The following is a 19051-nucleotide window of genomic DNA, read 5'->3' on the forward strand; positions in this document are numbered from 1 at the left end:
TTTTCCCCCATTAAAATACAAAACCTCGACAACCCGCAAAAAAGGAAAAAAAAATCACCTTACACACCTCACCGAGTCGAATTTTGAATTAAAAATATGCCCCTAGTTGTGCCCTAGTCCAATATGTATGTAGTTGACAGAACATCATTGTCCCGTGGACTGTTTGCTTTCTGTTATGGTGCCCCAGATGGTAGAAGCCAAACGACTACTGGACTTATTCCAGTGCTGTAAAATATCCCCTAATACAAACTAATCTAATAATGATTTTCTTTTTATCGCTTCAATTTAAGTGGACGACTGCACAGTACAATTTTTCTTTGTCGGTGTCGCCCTCAAGTGGTCGATCCCAACCCGTATAAATCGTACTAGATTTTAAATGATGTATTTTCAGAAGTGCAATGTTTGATCCTCTTTGTCACTCTGATTGTATGCAACATAACTCTTGACCACAATATCATCACTAATATAGACGCTGTGATGAGTTTTGTCATAACAACGGGTCTTGTTTTTGCTTGAATTTCTCTCTATCACGCTACTCAAACGTTAAAACAAGTGCAGTATTATTCGTGTTTTAATAGACGGTAAGTGCAAAGGGTAGGCTAGAGTGTGTGCGCTACAAAACTTAAACCCGTGATTCTCAAAATGGGTGGGTCGCGACAGGTCGTTCGAAATTTCACTGAGTGCTCGGCTTGTGATGGCCCGGACAATCGGACGTTTTTTATTAGGTTAAAACAGCGCCAAAGAAATAGTTTGCGCAAGACACAGTAAAGCACGCTCACTTTCCCCGTATTTACAGTTTTGCGTTCAATTGTTTTATACCTATGGTATATAAGTGTTTTAAATGCAAATATTTACTCTATAATACTGTAGATCAAAATCTACTAATTTGTTGCCATGGACAAGGTCGGTGACCACTGTTTAGGGAGGGAAAAAGCGAGCGATTTTACCTGATTCCCTTGAAGGCACCATGAGTTGTGACTGGAGTGCATGTGTTAGTCGATCCCGGGACAAGCGTCACGCGTGTGTAACCTTTTTTCCACGGACATCTCCGGAAGCTCAAGGAAGATCTTCAGCTGGCATCGGCACTCGGCAGGCAGCCAACCTTCGGTCTTTATGTCCGGATTGCATTGGTGAATCGAGCTTTTTGGCAGGCCACTCTTTGTATTCCGAGGTAGCGAAGAAAAACAAGCAGCAGGTGCATGTTGTGAATGGCTGTAAAAGTCAAACTTAAAAGTTCTCGCCATATGGCAGCCAGAATGGCGGACTGGGAATCTGCGAAGCCAACAAGTGAGCGATTTTCATGAGCGCGGCGAAGAAAGAAAACGATAAATTAAGGATAACCAGTTTTCCAACGTGTCCGGTTGTCAAGAATAGCGTGCAGCGTACAGAGACCTCCAGGTCGAGAGAAAAAAAATCAAACACCTGACACTCAACGTGCAGCTTTTGATCGAACGCAGCCTGTAAATACACCGGTGGGCAAATAAGGCAGAAAGGAACAGAAGCGAGGAAAGGAGAAAGCATGGAGAAGAACAAGACGAACTCCACCGGCGACACAGCCAAAGACAGAGTGAACAGGTAACTTGGTAGTTCAACTTCAACTTTTAAAAATTCATTGATTTCTACACGAACGCAAAACTTGAGCTGTGATATTCAACGCTGAAGAAAACTTAACTGTCGTCATGGTCACCCAAAATTCTTCTTTAGTGTTTATTTACTTTTTTTTTTTACCAGAACTTTATTAGGCATATGCAATTTAAGATTATACAAATCAATTTCGCATTTACATACATGCAAAGAACGCTATACATTCAGATTAATACAAAAAAAATGGTGGATTCAATACAAGCAGGGACAGTGTTAATTGCTTTTGTTTCAAAGAATGTCTCATCAAAAATGATTATGCTTGAACTCGTATCGTGAATGCCACAAAGCACAGCTTCCTTTCCATAAATTTAATTGAGTGAAATTGACCCATTCTTACAAGCAGATGAATCACCACATACATGTTTGATTTTTTTCGCTCATTCATGCCAGCAAATCCAAAAAGTACATTTTGTATTTATTTGCATTTTTACAAAGCAGCTACAGTATAGATTGCCTGACTAGTTGAAAATGGGACACGATGGAAACGTCGCAAAAACTGGTCAGGTGAATTCGTGTGACACTCCTTTGCAAAAAAAAACCAACATTCTCCATGTGTGAACATTTTGTTCTCATCCAATTCAAAATCAACAATTGTCAAAGTTAAAAGGGGAATTATTTCCCAATTTACCTGCGTCACCAAAGCGTTACCTTTGTTATGGCAATACGGATATCCTGAGTTGACTTTATCACCTTCTACACACACTCGTGACATTTTAAATACCGTTTTGTCTTTAAATTCTAGTCAGGTGATTCACATGAAAATCTTGTTGGGCCTCTTCAAAACACACGTCATGTATGTGAATAAAATGCTTCATTCTTATGGAGAAGTAGTCACTCTTGTTAAAGTGTTAAGAACGCTTATCCTGTTATGTAATCTTCTTAAAGTTACTGCTTCAAGCCATCCACTCTCACTATAGCAAAGTATATTTAGGTAAGGGGACTAGACAAACAAAGCATTCTGCCGTTCAAAATAAATACACTCCGGTTCAGTGGGTAGACTTCAAAATGCACTTCAACTGAATATTTGGTGGGTTTCCATATTTGTTTAAAAAGTCTAAACCAAAATACTTTGCGCAGCACACAAGTGTAGGCCCATTCCGAGAGTGTTGCGCGAACAAGTATTAACTCTCATTTTGCCATATTTCGCCCAGGGTGGATCCATATGGCTTTGAACGCCCAGAAGACTTTGACTACGAGTCCTATGAAGAGCTGATGTCCGAGTATCTCGTTGTGCTCACTCAAAGGTCCATCAAGTGGTCCAAACTACTGAAGAGCAAACGCAAGGTGCAGCGGAATGTGAAATGTGAGTGTGTGAAACGCGCAAGTGTCACGACGGGCTCGTCTTGCACACAGTCAACTGCCATTTCCCTTCCGCTTCAGTAAAGCGTTACATACGTAAGGGGGTGCCCAATGAGCACCGGGCTCTGGTTTGGATGGCGGCGAGTGGCGCTCAAGAGCAGTTAGAAAAAAACCCAGGCTACTACCAGGCCCTGCTTGGAGCTCAGCACGACCCCAAACTGGTGGAGACCATCTGCACAGGTTAGTTAGCCTGTGGTAGCTTTTATTCACGGTAAACCTCATGGCAGAGGTCAGATTGATTATTATGGTTATTTATTTATTTCCCAGACTTGAACCGGACATTTCCAGACAATGTGCAATTTCGAAAGACGTCCAACCCGTGTCTGCAGAAAGCTTTGTACAATGTGCTGCTGGCTTACGGTCACCACAATGCCGCTGTGGGTTATTGTCAGGTAATATACAAATCAGTTAAAAAATGCTTTTGAAAAATTCCATCATGAGGTGACATAGTCAGAGTTTAAAAATTAACCATGAAAACAGCACATCCAGGTAAATACTTTGTGTCGACTACAATGTTAACACATCCGTTGTCATTGCTTTGTATTTGGAACGGAAATCTCTTTCAGCACATCGTAGTAACCTACTTTGCATTGTAAATGTATCTTTCATTTATCGCTACGCATCCCACGTTTTCTTCATGTCCAGTAGTCTCTTGTTTTGATTAGATTCGAGTACGTATTTTGTCATGTCACATGTCTTTTGATTTGGTCTCAGGGCATGAATTTTATAGCTGGCTATCTGCTTATCGTAACAAAAGATGAAGAGAAGTCTTTCTGGCTGATGGACGCACTCCTTGGCAGAATCTTACCAGGTGTTGAGTCATTGTTACCTACAGTGCGTGTACGCGCGTCGTCTTACTATTGCTTCATGAAGAATGGCTTTGTTTACATGACCTACATACGTACATGTCTGGTGGCAGACTACTACAGTCCGGCAATGCTTGGCTTGAAGACGGACCAGGAGGTGTTGGGGGAGTTAGTCAGAGTCAAGTCCCCCCGAGTGTGGAAGGCCATGATGGATCACAACGTCATGTGGACTCTTGTGGTGTCCCGATGGTTCATCTGTCTCTTCATAGACATTCTGCCTGTGGAGGTGAGGGCTCTAGTAGTGATGGGGAAAATGAAGCTTCAAATATGCTTCATGAACCAGTTGTATTATTATTTTTTTTTACTCTTGTAGATGTGGCAGTTAAAGAGTAACTTGCCCTTTGTTAAACGCTTTTTAATTAAACCAACACTGCCGTCTAGAGGAGTCAAAAAGTATAACTGGCTCATGAAGCAAATTTGAGGCCTCATTTTCCCATCACAAGGCTCTCATGAATTCGTTCAGAGTGCAGTTTTAAATTCATATTCTTAATCATTCATAATACACCGTTTTTGTGCCATCAACCGTGTTGTTATAACTACTTGGATGTCCTCAATGACCTTCGATTGCAGACAGTTCTACGAATTTGGGATTGCCTGTTCTACGAGGGCTCGAAAATCCTGTTCCGTGTAGCGCTGACACTGATTCATCACTACAGAGATTTAATTGAACAAGCTCAGTCCCTGCCAGACATATGCCAAATCTTCAAACAGATCACAAGTGGGGCGTTTGTGGAAGAATGCCACCCTTTCATGCAGGTAAGACAAGACCGAGTAAAAAGACAACAGTGCCAAAGTCATCCGCTTCATCTTTTTTAAAAAAAATTTCTACCTAGAAAATCTTTACTGAGCCCGGAAGTCTATCCATTGCAACGTTGACGAAGCTCAGAGCAGCGTGTCAAGCACGAGTTATCGCCGAGGAGGCCGAGTGAATTCGGTTTGCTCTGAAAATTCCACTGGAAGAAGGACCAAACAACTTGCTATGGCTTGACCTCCATGTATTGATTTCATCTTAAACATCATTTCAGTTCCAACATAAATGCATTTTTTAAAAATATTTATAGCATCATGAAAGTCAAACACACTTTTTTTTGGGCTTATACTTGAGATCAGGCATTGTACTCCGGGTCTGCTCAACAGCTGTCAAAATCCAGGTTTCATTTATTTGCTTTGTACACTTTGAGCACGGCCAAGAGGCACGCCCGATGTATTTTTGGTAAATCCTTGCTGCGTTGACAAATTCTTTGAGGTGGATGAATTGGGAACCGTCAATGAGCTTGCAACATGAATGTGAATTGTAAAGATGACTAGAGCTTCAGGATCGTACATCTCTTGTGTTTTGTCTGTCATTCCCCTCACTCTGACCAAAATATAGCACTCCCGCTGATGTGATTCCAGGAATGGTGCGTCCAATTTGTTCGGTGCGGCGTTCTCAAGCCAGATATTGTTTCAGTACTCCAAAATAACCGTGGTATCGATCTTATTATCTGTGCTGTTGAATTACTCAGTTCAACGCTGTTAAATGGATATGACAGAACAAATCCCACACTCTTGCGCACGCTGTATACTCAAAAGGAATCACCACCCAAATGTTTATTATGTTTCAGTAGGACGCACAATGCAAAAATGACTTTAGAGTATTTTCTATAAAAAAATAAAGATCAAATCATCAGTTTCTATGAACACTTTTAGTGGATGTTGAGGGTATCGGCAATGGGGGGAGGGGGGGGGACAAGGCAGCGCTTGTGTTGTTGGACCACCACACACACTGATTAAAAATAAAAATGTAAAAGACAGTGTAGAACGTCACGCTTCACCGCAAAGCATCGGGAGAGGGGAAACATCAGAGCATTCGCTGACTTGGATCATCACCACCTGCTAATGGGAGACTCACTGCCAATCAATCCTTAAAACATTTGAATACACACATTCTGAGCTGTCCAAAAAAAGCAATTCCAGCCGCCAACAATAAATCACACCTTTACTTCATCATATTCCCTCTCTCTTCAGTAGCAGGAGAAGACAAGATTTATAAATACTTTACTCAGCTGAAAACAAACACATTTGACGCAAAAAGAAGAATTTCCATCATGAAAACATTCCCCAAAAAGGTCATGGTCAACATGCTGCCTCGATCCCGGACTCAATCTTGATGCCCACTTGGTTGCATTCGACTTTATCATCCAGGGGGAAAAAATTACATAATCTCCAAATATTGTGAAACAATACGCAGACTTGGCAACACTCGTTTCCACTGACTTAACGCTTGTGCCTGCAGTTTGGCCGCTTCGCTGTTACACCTCACACCCGCTCTGTGGCGTTTCCCTCAGATGAGGGTTCTGGTTCAGATGGTCTGGTATCCGGCGTGGCTCCTCTTGCGCCCTATTAGGTATGCAATGAGGACAACCAGCACAAGGCCGGCAAGGGCCGCGCCAACGATGATGGGGATCAGCATCTCATCTTGATCCATTTGACACTCCTCCGCTGGAGACCGGCGAGGAGGTGGAGAGATTTGTGACAATCTAGAATGCTGATGTGTCCGATTACCGTGTTTTCCGCACTATAAGGCGCACCGAAAAGCCTTCCATTTTCTTCAAAGCTCACAGCGCGCCTTAAAATCCGATGTGCCTTGTGTATGGTCATTACGGTAATAGTTCGACCCCAAAATGGCTCCTTGCTAGAGATATGCTTACAACGCAGAGTTCAAACCAAAGGCGATCGGTTTCGCAGTTGAACACGGAAATAGAGCAGCGGCAAGAGAGCGCTGAAAGATATAAATCAGGGTGTAGTGTTGTGTTCTGTTGGCACTTCCTTGAGCGTAGCTCCATCTAGTGGATGCATTGTAGATTGCAACTTATAATGCGGTACCTCCAATATATGTAAAAAAAAAAAAAAAAAAATTACAAAATAGGCCATTCATTGAAGGTGCGCCTCATAATCCAGTGCGCCTTTTAGTGTGGAAAATACGGTAGTTTGAACATGATAGGCACTGACAACAATTTTAAAATCAAGACTTAAGGTCCAATCCTTGAGGGCCCTTATCCAGCTTGTTTTAGATGTGTCCCTCCTCTAACGCACCTGATTCAGTCGAAGGAAGAATACATCAACAACGGGCTGGATAAGGGCCTCTCCAGGACCGGAGTTGGGCACCCCTGACCTCAGGTCAAAGGAGTACACACACACGCACGCAGAAGAAACCCAATAGGCTTTGGTACCTGTGGCAAACTGGTTGGTGGTGACCCCAAAGGCTTGAACCTGCAGTTTAAATGTGTTGAGAGAGAAGCTCGGCACCACAGCCAGAGTTTGCTCCGTATTACACATGTAGGAACGTCCCAGCGTGGTCCGTAGGTAGTCAAGACTGGTGTTGTCGGCTGAAAAGGGCGCTGGAAAAGAGACAACCCTGAGGCACGCATGAAATTGAATTCGGATCGACGTGCAACATGTTGCTTCGATACCTGTCATATCAGACCAATTGGCGAGCACGTTTATCCCGCTAAGGCGGTATTTGTTGGCCGTGGAATTCTGTTGAGACAGTCCGGATTAGTCCACGCACAAAGCGTGAGTAGCGGAGACAGCAGTGCTCGGCGTACTGTTACCAGGGTAAAGATGAGGCCGAGTGTGGTCGTCCGGCCCTGAGCCAGAACCAAGGTAGCGCTGTTGTCTTCACAGGATCCGGAAGAATTTGTCAGATTAGGAGTGAGATTAAAATATTCTTGGACAGTCTGAAAATACATTAATAATTTGTTTAAAAAAACGAAGCGAAACAAAATCCGATGCATCACTAATCGGAAATAGGTCGAACATTACAGAGTGGCTCTTGCACTACCTTATTCTGAGATTGGGAGACATAGGAGACATTGAGCTGAAGCCCCATTTGGGCCAAGAGGCAAACTGTGCCGTTGCTGTTGCGAATGGAGTAAATTCCCCGTTCAGGAGGTCCGGGTGTTGTGGGGGCTGGAGACGCTGTGGTTGGAGTACGGGCAGTGGTGGTGGGAGTGGTTGTGGTAGTGCGAGCCTGATCTGCTCTACATATTGTTTCTGAAGTAACAAAGCAAAGATCGTTTTGGGACTTGGCAGCCGCAGCTATAAAATTGAGCAGAATTGCGGACACAAGAAATGTCATACCATCTGAACTCAGACCATTTCCTGGCATGTATGCTTCAAGTCTCATCTCAGAAAAGGTGACCGTTTGGTCCCCAAGTACGACAGAGGTGGCGCTCACACAATGGTAGGTGGTGTTGATTGCTGCCCAGATGCCAGGAGAAGCTGACGTGACAGTTACCACAGCTGAAGGTTTAAAAAAAAAAAAAAAGGAAGACAGGAAATCCAAATTAGTTTTGAAACAAGTGGATCTTGTTTCCTGAAAAATGATTTCAATTCTACTCCAAATGAATGACATTTTTCAAACAGAGCAGTAAGACGGGGCCAAATATCTGGCACCACGTTAGTCAATTGTAAAGTCTATGAGTAGATTATTACCCTCTAAAGTTAAGAATCATAAACCGTTTTCAACCTTTTTCTATGCTGACCTTTTATCGCCAAAATTTTCAGAACAATACCCATCATGAGATGGATGCACACAAAAAAAATCACCACCTTGGCGGAGGGCAACAAGCTTCTGTGCAATTTGTTGTCGTGCCAATTCTCACCAGAGCTGTTGGCCTCGGCGAAGATGGAGGAGTCGCTGAGGTTGTACTGCAGCATCAGGGCAGCCATGCTATAAAGACTTCCGTTGGTTGAGAAGCTCAGCCCCAGGGCATGTCCAGATCCAAACGTTGCCACTAGCGCCGGCGTGCCGGCAACTGAGCCACATGAGCTGCTTGCTAAGTCGACCGTGGTGGTGTTGGGCAGCGGAACCTGCACAGTTCTCTGAGGGAAGACAAGGGATTGATTGAGAATCGTAATGGATGTCCGATGGAAGTTCAAATGTATCGGTTATAGCTGGAAAAATAGTATCCGCGGCTGTACGTACCGGGCTGCTGGAGGTGTTGTAGGTGATGGAGAACACTGCAGAGAGCTCAGCCTTGATGCATGTGGAGTTCCTCTCCCTCACTTCGAGAGTAACAGCCTGAAGGAAGCCTGCATTATACAAAGTATCATAAATTAGTACCAGTACCTGCAAGTGGACTCCATTTTCCATTTCAATCTAATTGGATTTTTTATGTGTTTCACAATGAGGTGTTTTTTTTTTAATGCCTGGAAAAGTGCAAAATATACAAATCTATTCAGAACTTGCTTGCCGACATCAAAAGAAAAAACACAATCAGGATTTGGGGTGTGAATCGAAGCTCTGCTAATAACCTTAAAAAAACTCAACCCTCCTACAAATAAAGCAATATGCATAGGGGTGTCACGATTGAAACATTTCACATCGCATCAGCAAGTGACCACGACCCCTTTCGCTTCCTCTATTGAGTATATAGTGCTTTTTATTTCACTTATTTCTACATTGAAGAATTGTCGATCAATAAAATACATCTAGGAATTCAGAGAAGAAAATTATGTTTACAAGTTACGCCCCTCACAACTTACTGATTTACAATTAAAAAGAAGAGCTCAAAGTGTATGCAGAAAAGTGGTGAAGATTGCACGGCTGTCTGTGTCCTATGTGTTGTGTTGTGTTATTTTTGTTATTTTGACTTCAAAATGGCGCCGTGAGAGTGGCTGCCTTTCCAGCAGCTCCTATATTTTGTTGTTCTACTTCTTCCTTTCATAACTTTGCTGCTGTGAATTAGGAATTTCTCCATTGCGAGACTAATAAAGGTTTTCTTAATTTTAATAAGTGTTACCCACCATGTAAACGCGGGTACAGTGGTACTGGAACTGACATTCCACAGCCGATTGGCCATATTCATTAATTCTTATCATTATTTCTCCGTGACTATGAACTCAATATTCAGTACTGTACCGTACTCTCCCAACCCCCATCACACCATCGTTTCAGCACTGTCTGCTGAAACTTGAACCAACTGCCACCCCCGTTCACCACGTCAACACACGCAGTTTACACAACAGAGAAACAAAACACAAAAATGACACGACTTTGCTTTTTGCTTTGATGTAGATTTGTATCGAAATGTCACTGTAATAAACAATGATATATTTATTAACAAGAAAGCTAGAATTAGATTGCCTTGTATTTCTGCTCTTGGTCGGTAACTGGAACAGATATTAAACGCGATATGAAAATCAGAAGTAGTGCATCGTTGTCTACGCAACACAAAGCAGCACACAGAAGTCACATGAAGCTCTCAGATGACAAAGCTGTTGCTGTTGCGCAAAATCGATACAACTTGCATGACGAATTACAACACAATACAATTAGTCCAGAGACTTCTCGTGTATTGTGATCGACTTTGACGGCATTTTGTTTCAAAACCGACAGGAGTTAAGAAGACAAATCGGAAAGCTCTTGCTATTCAGTGGGGGAAATACATTCTTTTTGAATCACAAATGACCAAATGTGGGTGAGGAACGATATATGTTGGTCATTAACTAACATATGCTAAGTTAGTACACTTTGTGACATATTGTGGCACCAATTAGGGTTGCTAACCTAAACTAGTAGCGAACATTAACATGTAGCATTCTCTGCTAGCCGATCACGCCACTGGTCATGCAAGCAGCTGTTCATTGATTGAGCAAAAATACTCACCCAACACGGCAAACCACGTGAGCAGCAACAGCGAGCCAGAAGCCATGGAGAGCTTCATCCTTTCCGTCGTGCCACGGCAGAGGCTACTAATATGCAGAACGAGGATGAGCGTTTGTGTCACAAAGACGCGGAAAGGCTGTCGAGGTGGAGCGAGAGATGCTGTTCGGCCGCCGCTCCTCACTCGCAGGTGGGACCTCCGCACGGAAATGTGCACGTCAGTTAGCCCACTGTCAAATTAAGCGACGCTGGATCCGATGGCGCCTTCGTCCTCTTCTTCTTCGTGGGTGGCGTAGGTGAGAATGATTTAACACCGCGCCGGTTTTAACAGCCTTCCCTCTATACGTCAAGGAGCAAAGAGGAGCAGGAGCAACTGAAAGCTACGTCACGTCACGTGAGCTGGTAGCGTCCACAGCTAGCATGTCACGTGAACGCGCCCCCCGAGCGCTGTCCACGCGATACTTGAACCTTTTCTTGTTAAGTAACTGTGAGAGCGACTTGTCAATGTGAAGGGATGCCAGTTTGTTCCAGGCTTCCGACAAAACAAATTTGCTCAAATAAGCGTTACATATTATTATCAATAATTAATAATATTGATTTATCTAAAGACGCTTATATTTTTGATGATCTGTCAATAATTTGTGAACAGATAAACACAATCTGCAAAACATTATTTTCATGAATCTTTGGCAGGCTTTACATGTTCAAATGATCACTTCAACAACATTCCTTGAATAATCTCCCATCACTGGTAAACTATTTTTAGAACAGGCCGATCCTTGGGGGACTTGGGCTACCTGGTGCCTGTTGGTTAGACTAACGTACACATTATCATTACACTCTGCTCATAATTGCTAGCCATGAACATATATACTTTCAGTTCACATTAGGTCCTATAGGAACTTCATTTGAAGCACAGCTTGATATGGAGGTCTTTACATTTTCGATTTCTCAACATGCTGCTCAGAATTTACAACTCAATAATACACAAGTTTGTGAAATACAGTGCTTTATCATTAACCACAACCCATAAGTATTATTGCCTTGGTACGAGGTAAATGTAATACAAAAATTCCCATAATTATCTGAAAAGAAACCAATACAAAGAAACTAATTCAGAAAGTAAATAAAGAACTTTTGTCCTCCCAGTATTGTCCTACTGGATTGCATTTTACTGTACTCACTACGTTGGGTTGTAGATAGCATGAGACAGTCTTCTGTTTCTCTCTCTCTCACACACACAAGTGCAAAGTGCATGTATTGTGGTTAAGTCAGCTGACAGGCATCAATTCACGAGAGAGTGTAAAACCCCAGCAGGAACGCAGACTGCTTTAATGCTGCGCTTCAACACTTTGCAGAATCTTGCAACATTCTCCTCACATATCGACAACATTTTGAACGGCAGATAAGGCACTTTTCAAACATTAAACTTAAATTGCTCCATAGTAGATTTCAGTATGTTGCACAATTCACACGACATAGAGAAAAAACAGCGTCAGTTGAATCCTCCAGAAAAATAACAGCACTTGTCACGTGTCAAATCACTCATTGAATATCCATTTATTTACTTTTGTCAATACATTGAAAACAATTTAATCTCAAAACCAAAAAAAGTAATTTTGCACATGACATTTGAGCAATTTGGTAAAACACCTACATTCTCATCAGCCACAACCCTCGCTTCACATCAGTAACAATCACACTTGGAGATAACTTCTTGGGGAAGAAATTAAACACTTAAAACATAAAACTTCGACAAAACAAAAGCCACCCTGAAATGACTTCAGAGCAGGGCAATAGAGGGAAAACAAAAAAATCCCCTCCCACAGCAATAAAACAAAGCAAAGTGAAAGGAAAGTGCTTGTCTTAGTTTTTTTCTTTTTTTTTTTTTAAACCAAACAAACAATCTGGATCACTCCTCCAGCCTCCTCTCGGACTTAACTCCCATGGCAGAGCCATCGCGTGCGAGACAGAACCCAGCCAAGTCTCGACTCTTGGGACCTTGATGCTGCACCCAATGTCGTGGCACCAGGAATAAAGTCGGCGGCTGAAGGACTGCGGGGCTGCTTTGGGGACCAGCCCAACACTTCACAACAAAAACATGGCTGCTCAGTGCTGCCACCTCAGGCAACATAGTGGTACTGGTTTGGCGTCTCCTTGTCACGTTCCATGTAGTCTCTGTCGATGAGGGACTCAATACGCTTTTTCAAGTCGCCGGGCTGCGGGGAGAAGAGTGAGTCAGAGGCGAATGAGCTTTGTGATCGTGTGTCGAGAGAAGTTTTAGACTCGTAGTCGTCACCTTGACGGGGAACTTCAACTGGTTGTAGAGCTCTGACACAAGTAAATTGTGACTGAGTGTCTTCCTCATCTTCATGATGCGCACCACAGCTGCATCAATCTGATACTGCCGGTCTTGAAACACCCGCTCTGTGGTGCTGACCTGCTCCTCTACCTACAAGGAAAACGCCATTTCATCGCAAAGCTAGCGCCGACTTTGGGAATGGGCCCGACATGAAATGCGTTCTTACGGTTTCTTTCATTTGGATCTGGTTGATCTTGATGCGGAAGAGTTTGTGTTTGAACTCATTATTGAAATCGAAGCGGTCTCCGTCCTCCACATCTTTTCCCCGCGGAATCTTGTTGAGGACGCGGGCTTTTCCACAGGCCAGCGACTGCAACGTACGCCTGAGCTCGCCCTCCTCTGTGCGGGAAGAGAAAAGCTAAGGTGTACCTCGGGCGTGTCTACTGACTCGCCTGCTAAATGATTGAGGCAATAAGCAAACCCCACTAACCTATACCCGTGGCAGCGCCAATCTCTTCCATGCTGAATTCCTCTCCCTCATTGAACATCAGCAGCACTAACGTCTGGAACAGGGAGACCTGAAGCTCCTTCTTTCCCTGCAGGGCGATCGATGAATAAACGTCTTAAGACAAGCTGAGTTTCGGAGCTGTGATCACGAATGAACTTACGTCTTTGAACTCCGCCTTAAGGACAGCGTGGCCCAGCGTGGGCTGCCACTGCAGCTTCCTCCCACTGTGCTTCCCCAAGTAGAAGAGCTTAAACACTTCCTGGAGTTTTACCATCTCCAAAAAATAAATAAATAAAAGAGAAAACCGTACCGTCAAGGTCAGATGAGATAAACACACAGGGTACAATAACGGATCAATCACTGATCACTAGGCGTGACTTTGCGCCTGCCTGCAAAATCTAGCGTAGCTGTAAAACCCAATACTGATCCATTCGGAGCTGTTTCAATAATTCTGCCTGCTACATCTTAATTGCAATATTAGGTATTATTAATTCAACAAAAATACGTGTTATTTTAGCTGCAGGGTGATGAGCTTTAAGGGTCAATTATACACAAGTAGATTCTATTTGCTTATTTTGTAACTTACAAAGGCACGTGATTGCCGTGGAATGCATCAGAATGCAGAATTCAAATGCACACCACATTCTTCATTTTCATATTAGATTAATCTCTTGAAAAACACATCTCATTTTTGTTCCACTTCAAAAGTGATGTGCTATCTGTGATCTGTGTTTGTTTATCACATCAATTTTTGAACAAAATACACTGACGTTGGTGATTGGAAGGTCACAATATGGCAAAAGGTTCCAGGGCTATGAACATTTTTCAAGGCACGGTATGTGAACAATGAGGAATATAAATACGATGATTTCAGTGTACTTACCTCTGGGGGCAAGTGGACTTCCATGGGCGAGTATGAAGGCCAGTAGCCCATGGTCAGGATGTTGACTGTTAGTTCAATGTTGCTCGGCTCACTCTGGTTTTGCATGTACTGAGAGGAAACGCCACAATTTCAGGCGTGAAATGACAGCGGAGATTCTCGCGTTACGTTTTCAAAGTGGCCTGACGCGGACAGAGAACGTGAGAGTACCTGTTTGAACTGAATCATGATGTCTTTGGAGAGCTCCATGTCCTTAAACATCCCTTCGAGCTTGCTGGTAAATGCCGCTCCGCATTCTGTGCGAAGTCAACGGCACAAACGTAACAGCCAAAACATGTCTACGCTTTTCTATGCTATACAAGAGAGCTTTATGGAGCTTTGCCATGACACAAAATTCCCAATGGAATATTGTGCCCAAAGCAGGATGCAACAAAGTAAGTTACAAATTTATACTAATGATATACCGGCCGGCTTACCGTGTTTCAGCTTGGAGAGCATGGATTTTTCGGCATCGACAGAAGCACTCTTGCCAACCAGTAGACGCTTGGCCAAGTCTTTTTTGTAAAACGCTTCAAAAACATCTTTGCCTAGACAAGCAAGCGCGACAACAGGGGTGTTCAGTGCATCTAAAGAGTTGACTGACAATAAATGCACTTGACTGAGAAAACCGTATTTACATCTGACACATCATGTTTCTATTTGCGTTCAAACCATCTTGGGTGCCCTGCACACCAGCACTCACTTCGGCAAGCAACAACTCCGTCCCAGGAATGAATGCAACAGTGAGTTGTACAATATTGCCAGGAGGTGTTTTGCCACATTTGCCGTGCAATGCATGAAAACTCTCATCCGACCGTCAGTGCCCAAAGTGAAAAACAAACACTTCAAATGTGCAACTCACCGTGTATGAAGCGGAAAATGATCATGATCTTGTCAAGAATTCTCTCAAGCTCTTCCTCTGTAGCCTCCTTGTTACCAGCTCTCAACTTAGAATCCACGTATTTAGCTGGAATGAAAGCCAAGGGTAAATAAAAGGTGAAGTAAAAAAAAAAAAATAAATAAAAAACACTCAAATATGCAACCTATAACTCCCACCCAAACATTTTGAACAATGAGGCCATTTTTTCCTGTAAAATAGAGTAGTATGTCTTAAGCCCGACATACCGATGAGTTCTGCGGGTTTGTTGGGCCTCTTGTTGATAAATGTCTCAAAGGCCTCCTTCATGGCATTGATGAATCCCTCGTTCCGCGCAAAGCAGCTCTGAGCCACATTGTCCATCTTGTCCTTGAAGTCCAGCAGCTCTTGTACCATGTCCTGGTCTTTCTCTGGGGTACAGACAATCTCTCCACCAAAGGACTATGGACATCAAGTACATAATAGAAGGTCAGCAGCACTGTGTGTGTGTGTGTGTGCGTGTAAGGGGGCGGGAGGGAGGGGGGGTGACTGCAGATGGAAGTGACGCGCACACCTTGATGTAGTCCCTCCAAAACTGCAATAATGTGGACAGTCCTCCCACCACCTTACTGAACAGTTGGTAAAGGAGGGCCAGCTCGGTCACACGATTCCCATCCAAAAGTATGCTCAAACCTGTGAAAATGTCACACACAAATTGTCATTAAAAGTAGACATTTCTGTGCAATTTTAGGAAAAAAACAAAACAAAACAGTTTTCCCAACAGATCCCTTCACAGTGAAGGCGAATCAGTATATGCAGTCATTCAGTAGAAATTTTTGAAAATGCGCACAGAGGTAAGTGTAAAGTTCTGGGCCAACGTACCCTTCTGCAGAATTGCATTCATGTGCTCCTCTAAAAGTTGTTTCTCAACGCAGCTAATCAGAGGTTTCCTACATGAAAGTGGAGACAACATAAAGAAATGTAACAAAACACGTACACAAAAAAAAAATTACAGTTGAAACCGTACGTTTACACCTGAAGACACACTCGGCTTTTCTCCTCAGTGTTCCGGCATGAAATGAGACGACACGTTTCCTTTTGTTGGTCAGTTACGATGACCAAAATAATTTCTCTTTCCTAAACGCCATAATAATGTCACATGACTTCCATGTAGTCTGATGAAACCCAAATTATTTGACCAGAATGACCGTTTTTACATTGAATGCAAGTCTTACTGGGTGCTCAGGTCGAGGTAGCTCATGATACGATCGTTCTCCTCCTCCAGTCGACGAGCCACATGGTGCAGGTACTCGGGCACCTGGTTGCGTGGAAAACGCACAAGATAAGGCACGCCTGCATTCATTCCAGATTCATGAGTGCTCCGTGTCACTCACGTCTCTGTCTTGCATCAACCGCTGTCCCTCTGCGGCGTACAAGCGATTTGTTTCAAACAAAAACCTCTCTTCAAAAGACACTTTATAAACCTGCAAAGACATCGGACAAAAGTAAAACGGCATTGCTTATCGCTACGGCGGGCAGTCAATGGTCTACCTGGAGGTCCGAAAGCATTCCCAGCAGGCTTCTCAACAAACTGCGGTCAGCTGTCTCGCCATTCCGCTCAAGTTCGATCTGCTCCAAAATGCCGTCTACCGTACGCTTCTGGACAACGCTATCACTTACAATGTGGACACGAAACAGTTCCAGCCCAGTATCCCTGAATGGCACAACAAAACAAAACAAAAAAATGTCTCCTCATTCACCTCGCCAAAGTAATTGCAAGGGTGACAATTACCAGATGGATGGGAGCAAGGAGCTTTGCAGGACATATGTGCGATCCAGGAAGAGAAAGATGCTTCGTATCATGATCTATATGAAAGATCAAGGAAGAACATTCGTATCAATCCAGTATCGACGCTCAAACGTTCCCATGAAGTAACAAGAGCTGATCACACACATACAGTTTGCCGGCAGTGATCCAGCCAGCAGCGATTCATCCTCTTCAGGAAAGACAGGTTGTCCAAAGATTCTGTGAGCTCAATATTGAGGAAATGTGACCTCAAGTCATCTTTCAAAGCGTTTTTGTTTTTTTCTGGACTTTGTGTGGTTGTAATCACAGCATTGTAGAACTGCACAGCTTCGCATTGAGGCGTGCCTCTCTTATGTCAATAAATTACCAATTTTGAATACAAAATGCCTTAGCAACAAATCCGGATCTTTAATACAGTGAATCCCCGGTGTTGAAACAAACAACACTGTCAACGTTTCAGCGGTTTGAGCATGCAGAATAAAAGGATATTCTCTAAACTGGTAGATCTGGGCCTGCACGTGATCTTCACAGACCTGCCGTAGCTGCTTGTACAACGTGGGCGAGACTTTATAGGAACACATGTTCTCCACAGCCTTCGGCAAGAAAGAACAAGCCAAGGGTGAAAGAAAAAAAAATAGAAAAACATCAGTCAATCAACTATGCTAGATAATGTACATTGAACATTTCAGATGAATCAAAACAGATTGAAACGGAACAGCCTCTCTCTATACAAGTCACCTGACAAAGACTAATTGGCAATGAAATGACAGCAAACCTGATAGAGCTCTTCAAGGTTGTACTTGATAGATGTGCTGTTCTGGATGGCACTGACTGCATCTCTCAGTTTCAACCAAGTGTCCTCAGTGTAATTCTCGGCTAATTTGGGCCGATCTGTCATGAGAGAAAAACAGCCAAAATGTTGTAGTGCTTCATTATAAGAGTACAGCATTGATTATAGGTTTGACTGGTCGTTAAAATAGACTGGTTTATAAACACTGCCCACTTCGGCTAAATATTTGCAGTTTAATTCAAACGTCACCGATTAAGTAATAGACGTGGTATGATATTTTTAGGCAAATTCATAGACTATAATCTGTTTACAGGCAAGGGCACCCAATACTAGCACTCCAACTGTTGCCTCATAAAGTTCTAATAGTGTAAGGGGCTACAAAACCATCAAAACGTTGCCAGCGGTGTCCAGCAAGAAAGTGCATGCAGTTAAGTTACATCATACGTTAGCGTGATCAATAGTTACACATTAGAGGCATTGAGAGAATTGCCCGACATGTGCAACTAATTTACACCTGTTATCAAATTATATGTTGATTTTTAACTGTGGGGGACAGGATGAATGCATCCCGTCTGTCAATATAAAACGGGGTCACTGTGGCTAACATGGTGTTGAGAACAATACCTTTAAAATTTTTTATCACTATTTTCTTGGAAGAGACAGATTTTCCGGAAGACATGGAAGATGTCCTGGTCATCCCGTTGGTGTCCGTTAAAGCCGAGAAGTTGGCCCTCTTGTCCTGTCTGGTGTCTTCGGCCATGATCAGATTAGCTTTAAAAGCCTAACGCTTGCTCCTTCCAAGTGTTTTCGCCAAGTTTTTCCCTTTGATTGCCCAGCCGCCTAGTGACCATATAAAGCGTAATTCTTGAACCAAGTACCTTTGATCGCGAGAAAATGAGCCGCGGGCTTTATACAGAACATCTGCGAAAAAACCCTGAGTAATGTTTGGTTACTCAACCAAATAAAACAATAAAGAGCAGCCGGCTAGGCGACAGTGTGCTTCTGTAACTGCAGCATACTTAACGTCGCCGCCGCAAAGCATTAGCATCACTGCTAATCCACAAATCGTATGACGACTTACGGGAACGAGTTGGTTCGATTTTAACATCTTGAGATAGCAAAATACATCAAAGAGGTGAAATAGTGAGGGTGTGTGTCACAGGTCCATGATATTCATGTTAACACGTTGTTTTTATTTACATTTTGCCCAAACGGCTAGCTTACGCAACAAAATGGCTTTTCGGTTCATTCGGACAGGTGCATCTTGGGTGAATATAAACGAGTTGCGTTCAGGGACACTTTGGAATGGAGTGGGCTTGAGACAAGAAACAGAAAGTTCATTACATGTTGA

At 43.1% G+C, this 19051-nt stretch overlaps 3 protein-coding genes across 5 annotated transcripts; 1 reads left to right on the top strand and 2 right to left on the bottom strand.

Annotated features, from left to right (window-relative positions):
• Positions 1-990: 990 nt before the first annotated feature.
• Positions 991-5267, top strand: grtp1a (growth hormone regulated TBC protein 1a). The gene is made up of 8 exons (XM_086107802.1): positions 991-1575; positions 2796-2947; positions 3025-3183; positions 3271-3395; positions 3718-3814; positions 3923-4095; positions 4440-4625; positions 4703-5267. Exons 1-8 carry the CDS (start codon positions 1520-1522, stop codon positions 4796-4798), a joined length of 1044 nt encoding a protein of 347 aa, XP_085963928.1. The 5' UTR covers positions 991-1519; the 3' UTR covers positions 4799-5267.
• Positions 5268-5429: 162 nt separating this feature from the next.
• lamp1a (lysosome associated membrane protein 1a) lies at positions 5430-10920 on the bottom strand. Its single transcript, XM_086107801.1, has 9 exons — positions 10522-10920; positions 8839-8945; positions 8516-8735; positions 7992-8153; positions 7693-7904; positions 7463-7588; positions 7322-7388; positions 7082-7249; positions 5430-6350 (listed from the first exon to the last, which is right to left on the bottom strand). Exons 1-9 carry the CDS (start codon positions 10577-10579, stop codon positions 6211-6213), a joined length of 1260 nt encoding a protein of 419 aa, XP_085963927.1. The 5' UTR covers positions 10580-10920; the 3' UTR covers positions 5430-6210.
• A 1134-nt stretch (positions 10921-12054) lies between these two features.
• On the bottom strand, positions 12055-18974 carry cul4a (cullin 4A). 3 transcript variants are annotated; one of them, XM_086107807.1, is made up of 21 exons: positions 18782-18974; positions 18325-18540; positions 17686-17801; positions 17399-17503; positions 17062-17130; positions 16896-16969; positions 16655-16817; positions 16498-16587; positions 16339-16421; positions 15986-16053; positions 15678-15796; positions 15373-15565; positions 15110-15214; positions 14685-14795; positions 14419-14504; positions 14212-14319; positions 13489-13602; positions 13311-13416; positions 13047-13219; positions 12818-12970; positions 12055-12737 (listed from the first exon to the last, which is right to left on the bottom strand). In XM_086107807.1, the coding sequence occupies exons 2-21, from the start codon at positions 18458-18460 to the stop codon at positions 12642-12644; spliced, it is 2268 nt and encodes a 755-aa protein (XP_085963933.1). In that variant the 5' UTR covers positions 18461-18540; positions 18782-18974; the 3' UTR covers positions 12055-12641. The 3 variants fall into 3 exon arrangements, with proteins under 3 accessions (XP_085963933.1, XP_085963934.1, XP_085963931.1); XM_086107808.1 differs by lacking the exon at positions 18325-18540; XM_086107805.1 differs by having other exon boundaries at positions 18325-18974.
• Positions 18975-19051: the final 77 nt, after the last annotated feature.

Source organism: Hippocampus guttulatus, chromosome 3, assembly GCF_054856545.1.
Source record: "Hippocampus guttulatus isolate MCC_2025c chromosome 3, RoL_Hgut_1.0, whole genome shotgun sequence".
NCBI lineage: Eukaryota > Metazoa > Chordata > Actinopteri > Syngnathiformes > Syngnathidae > Hippocampus > Hippocampus guttulatus.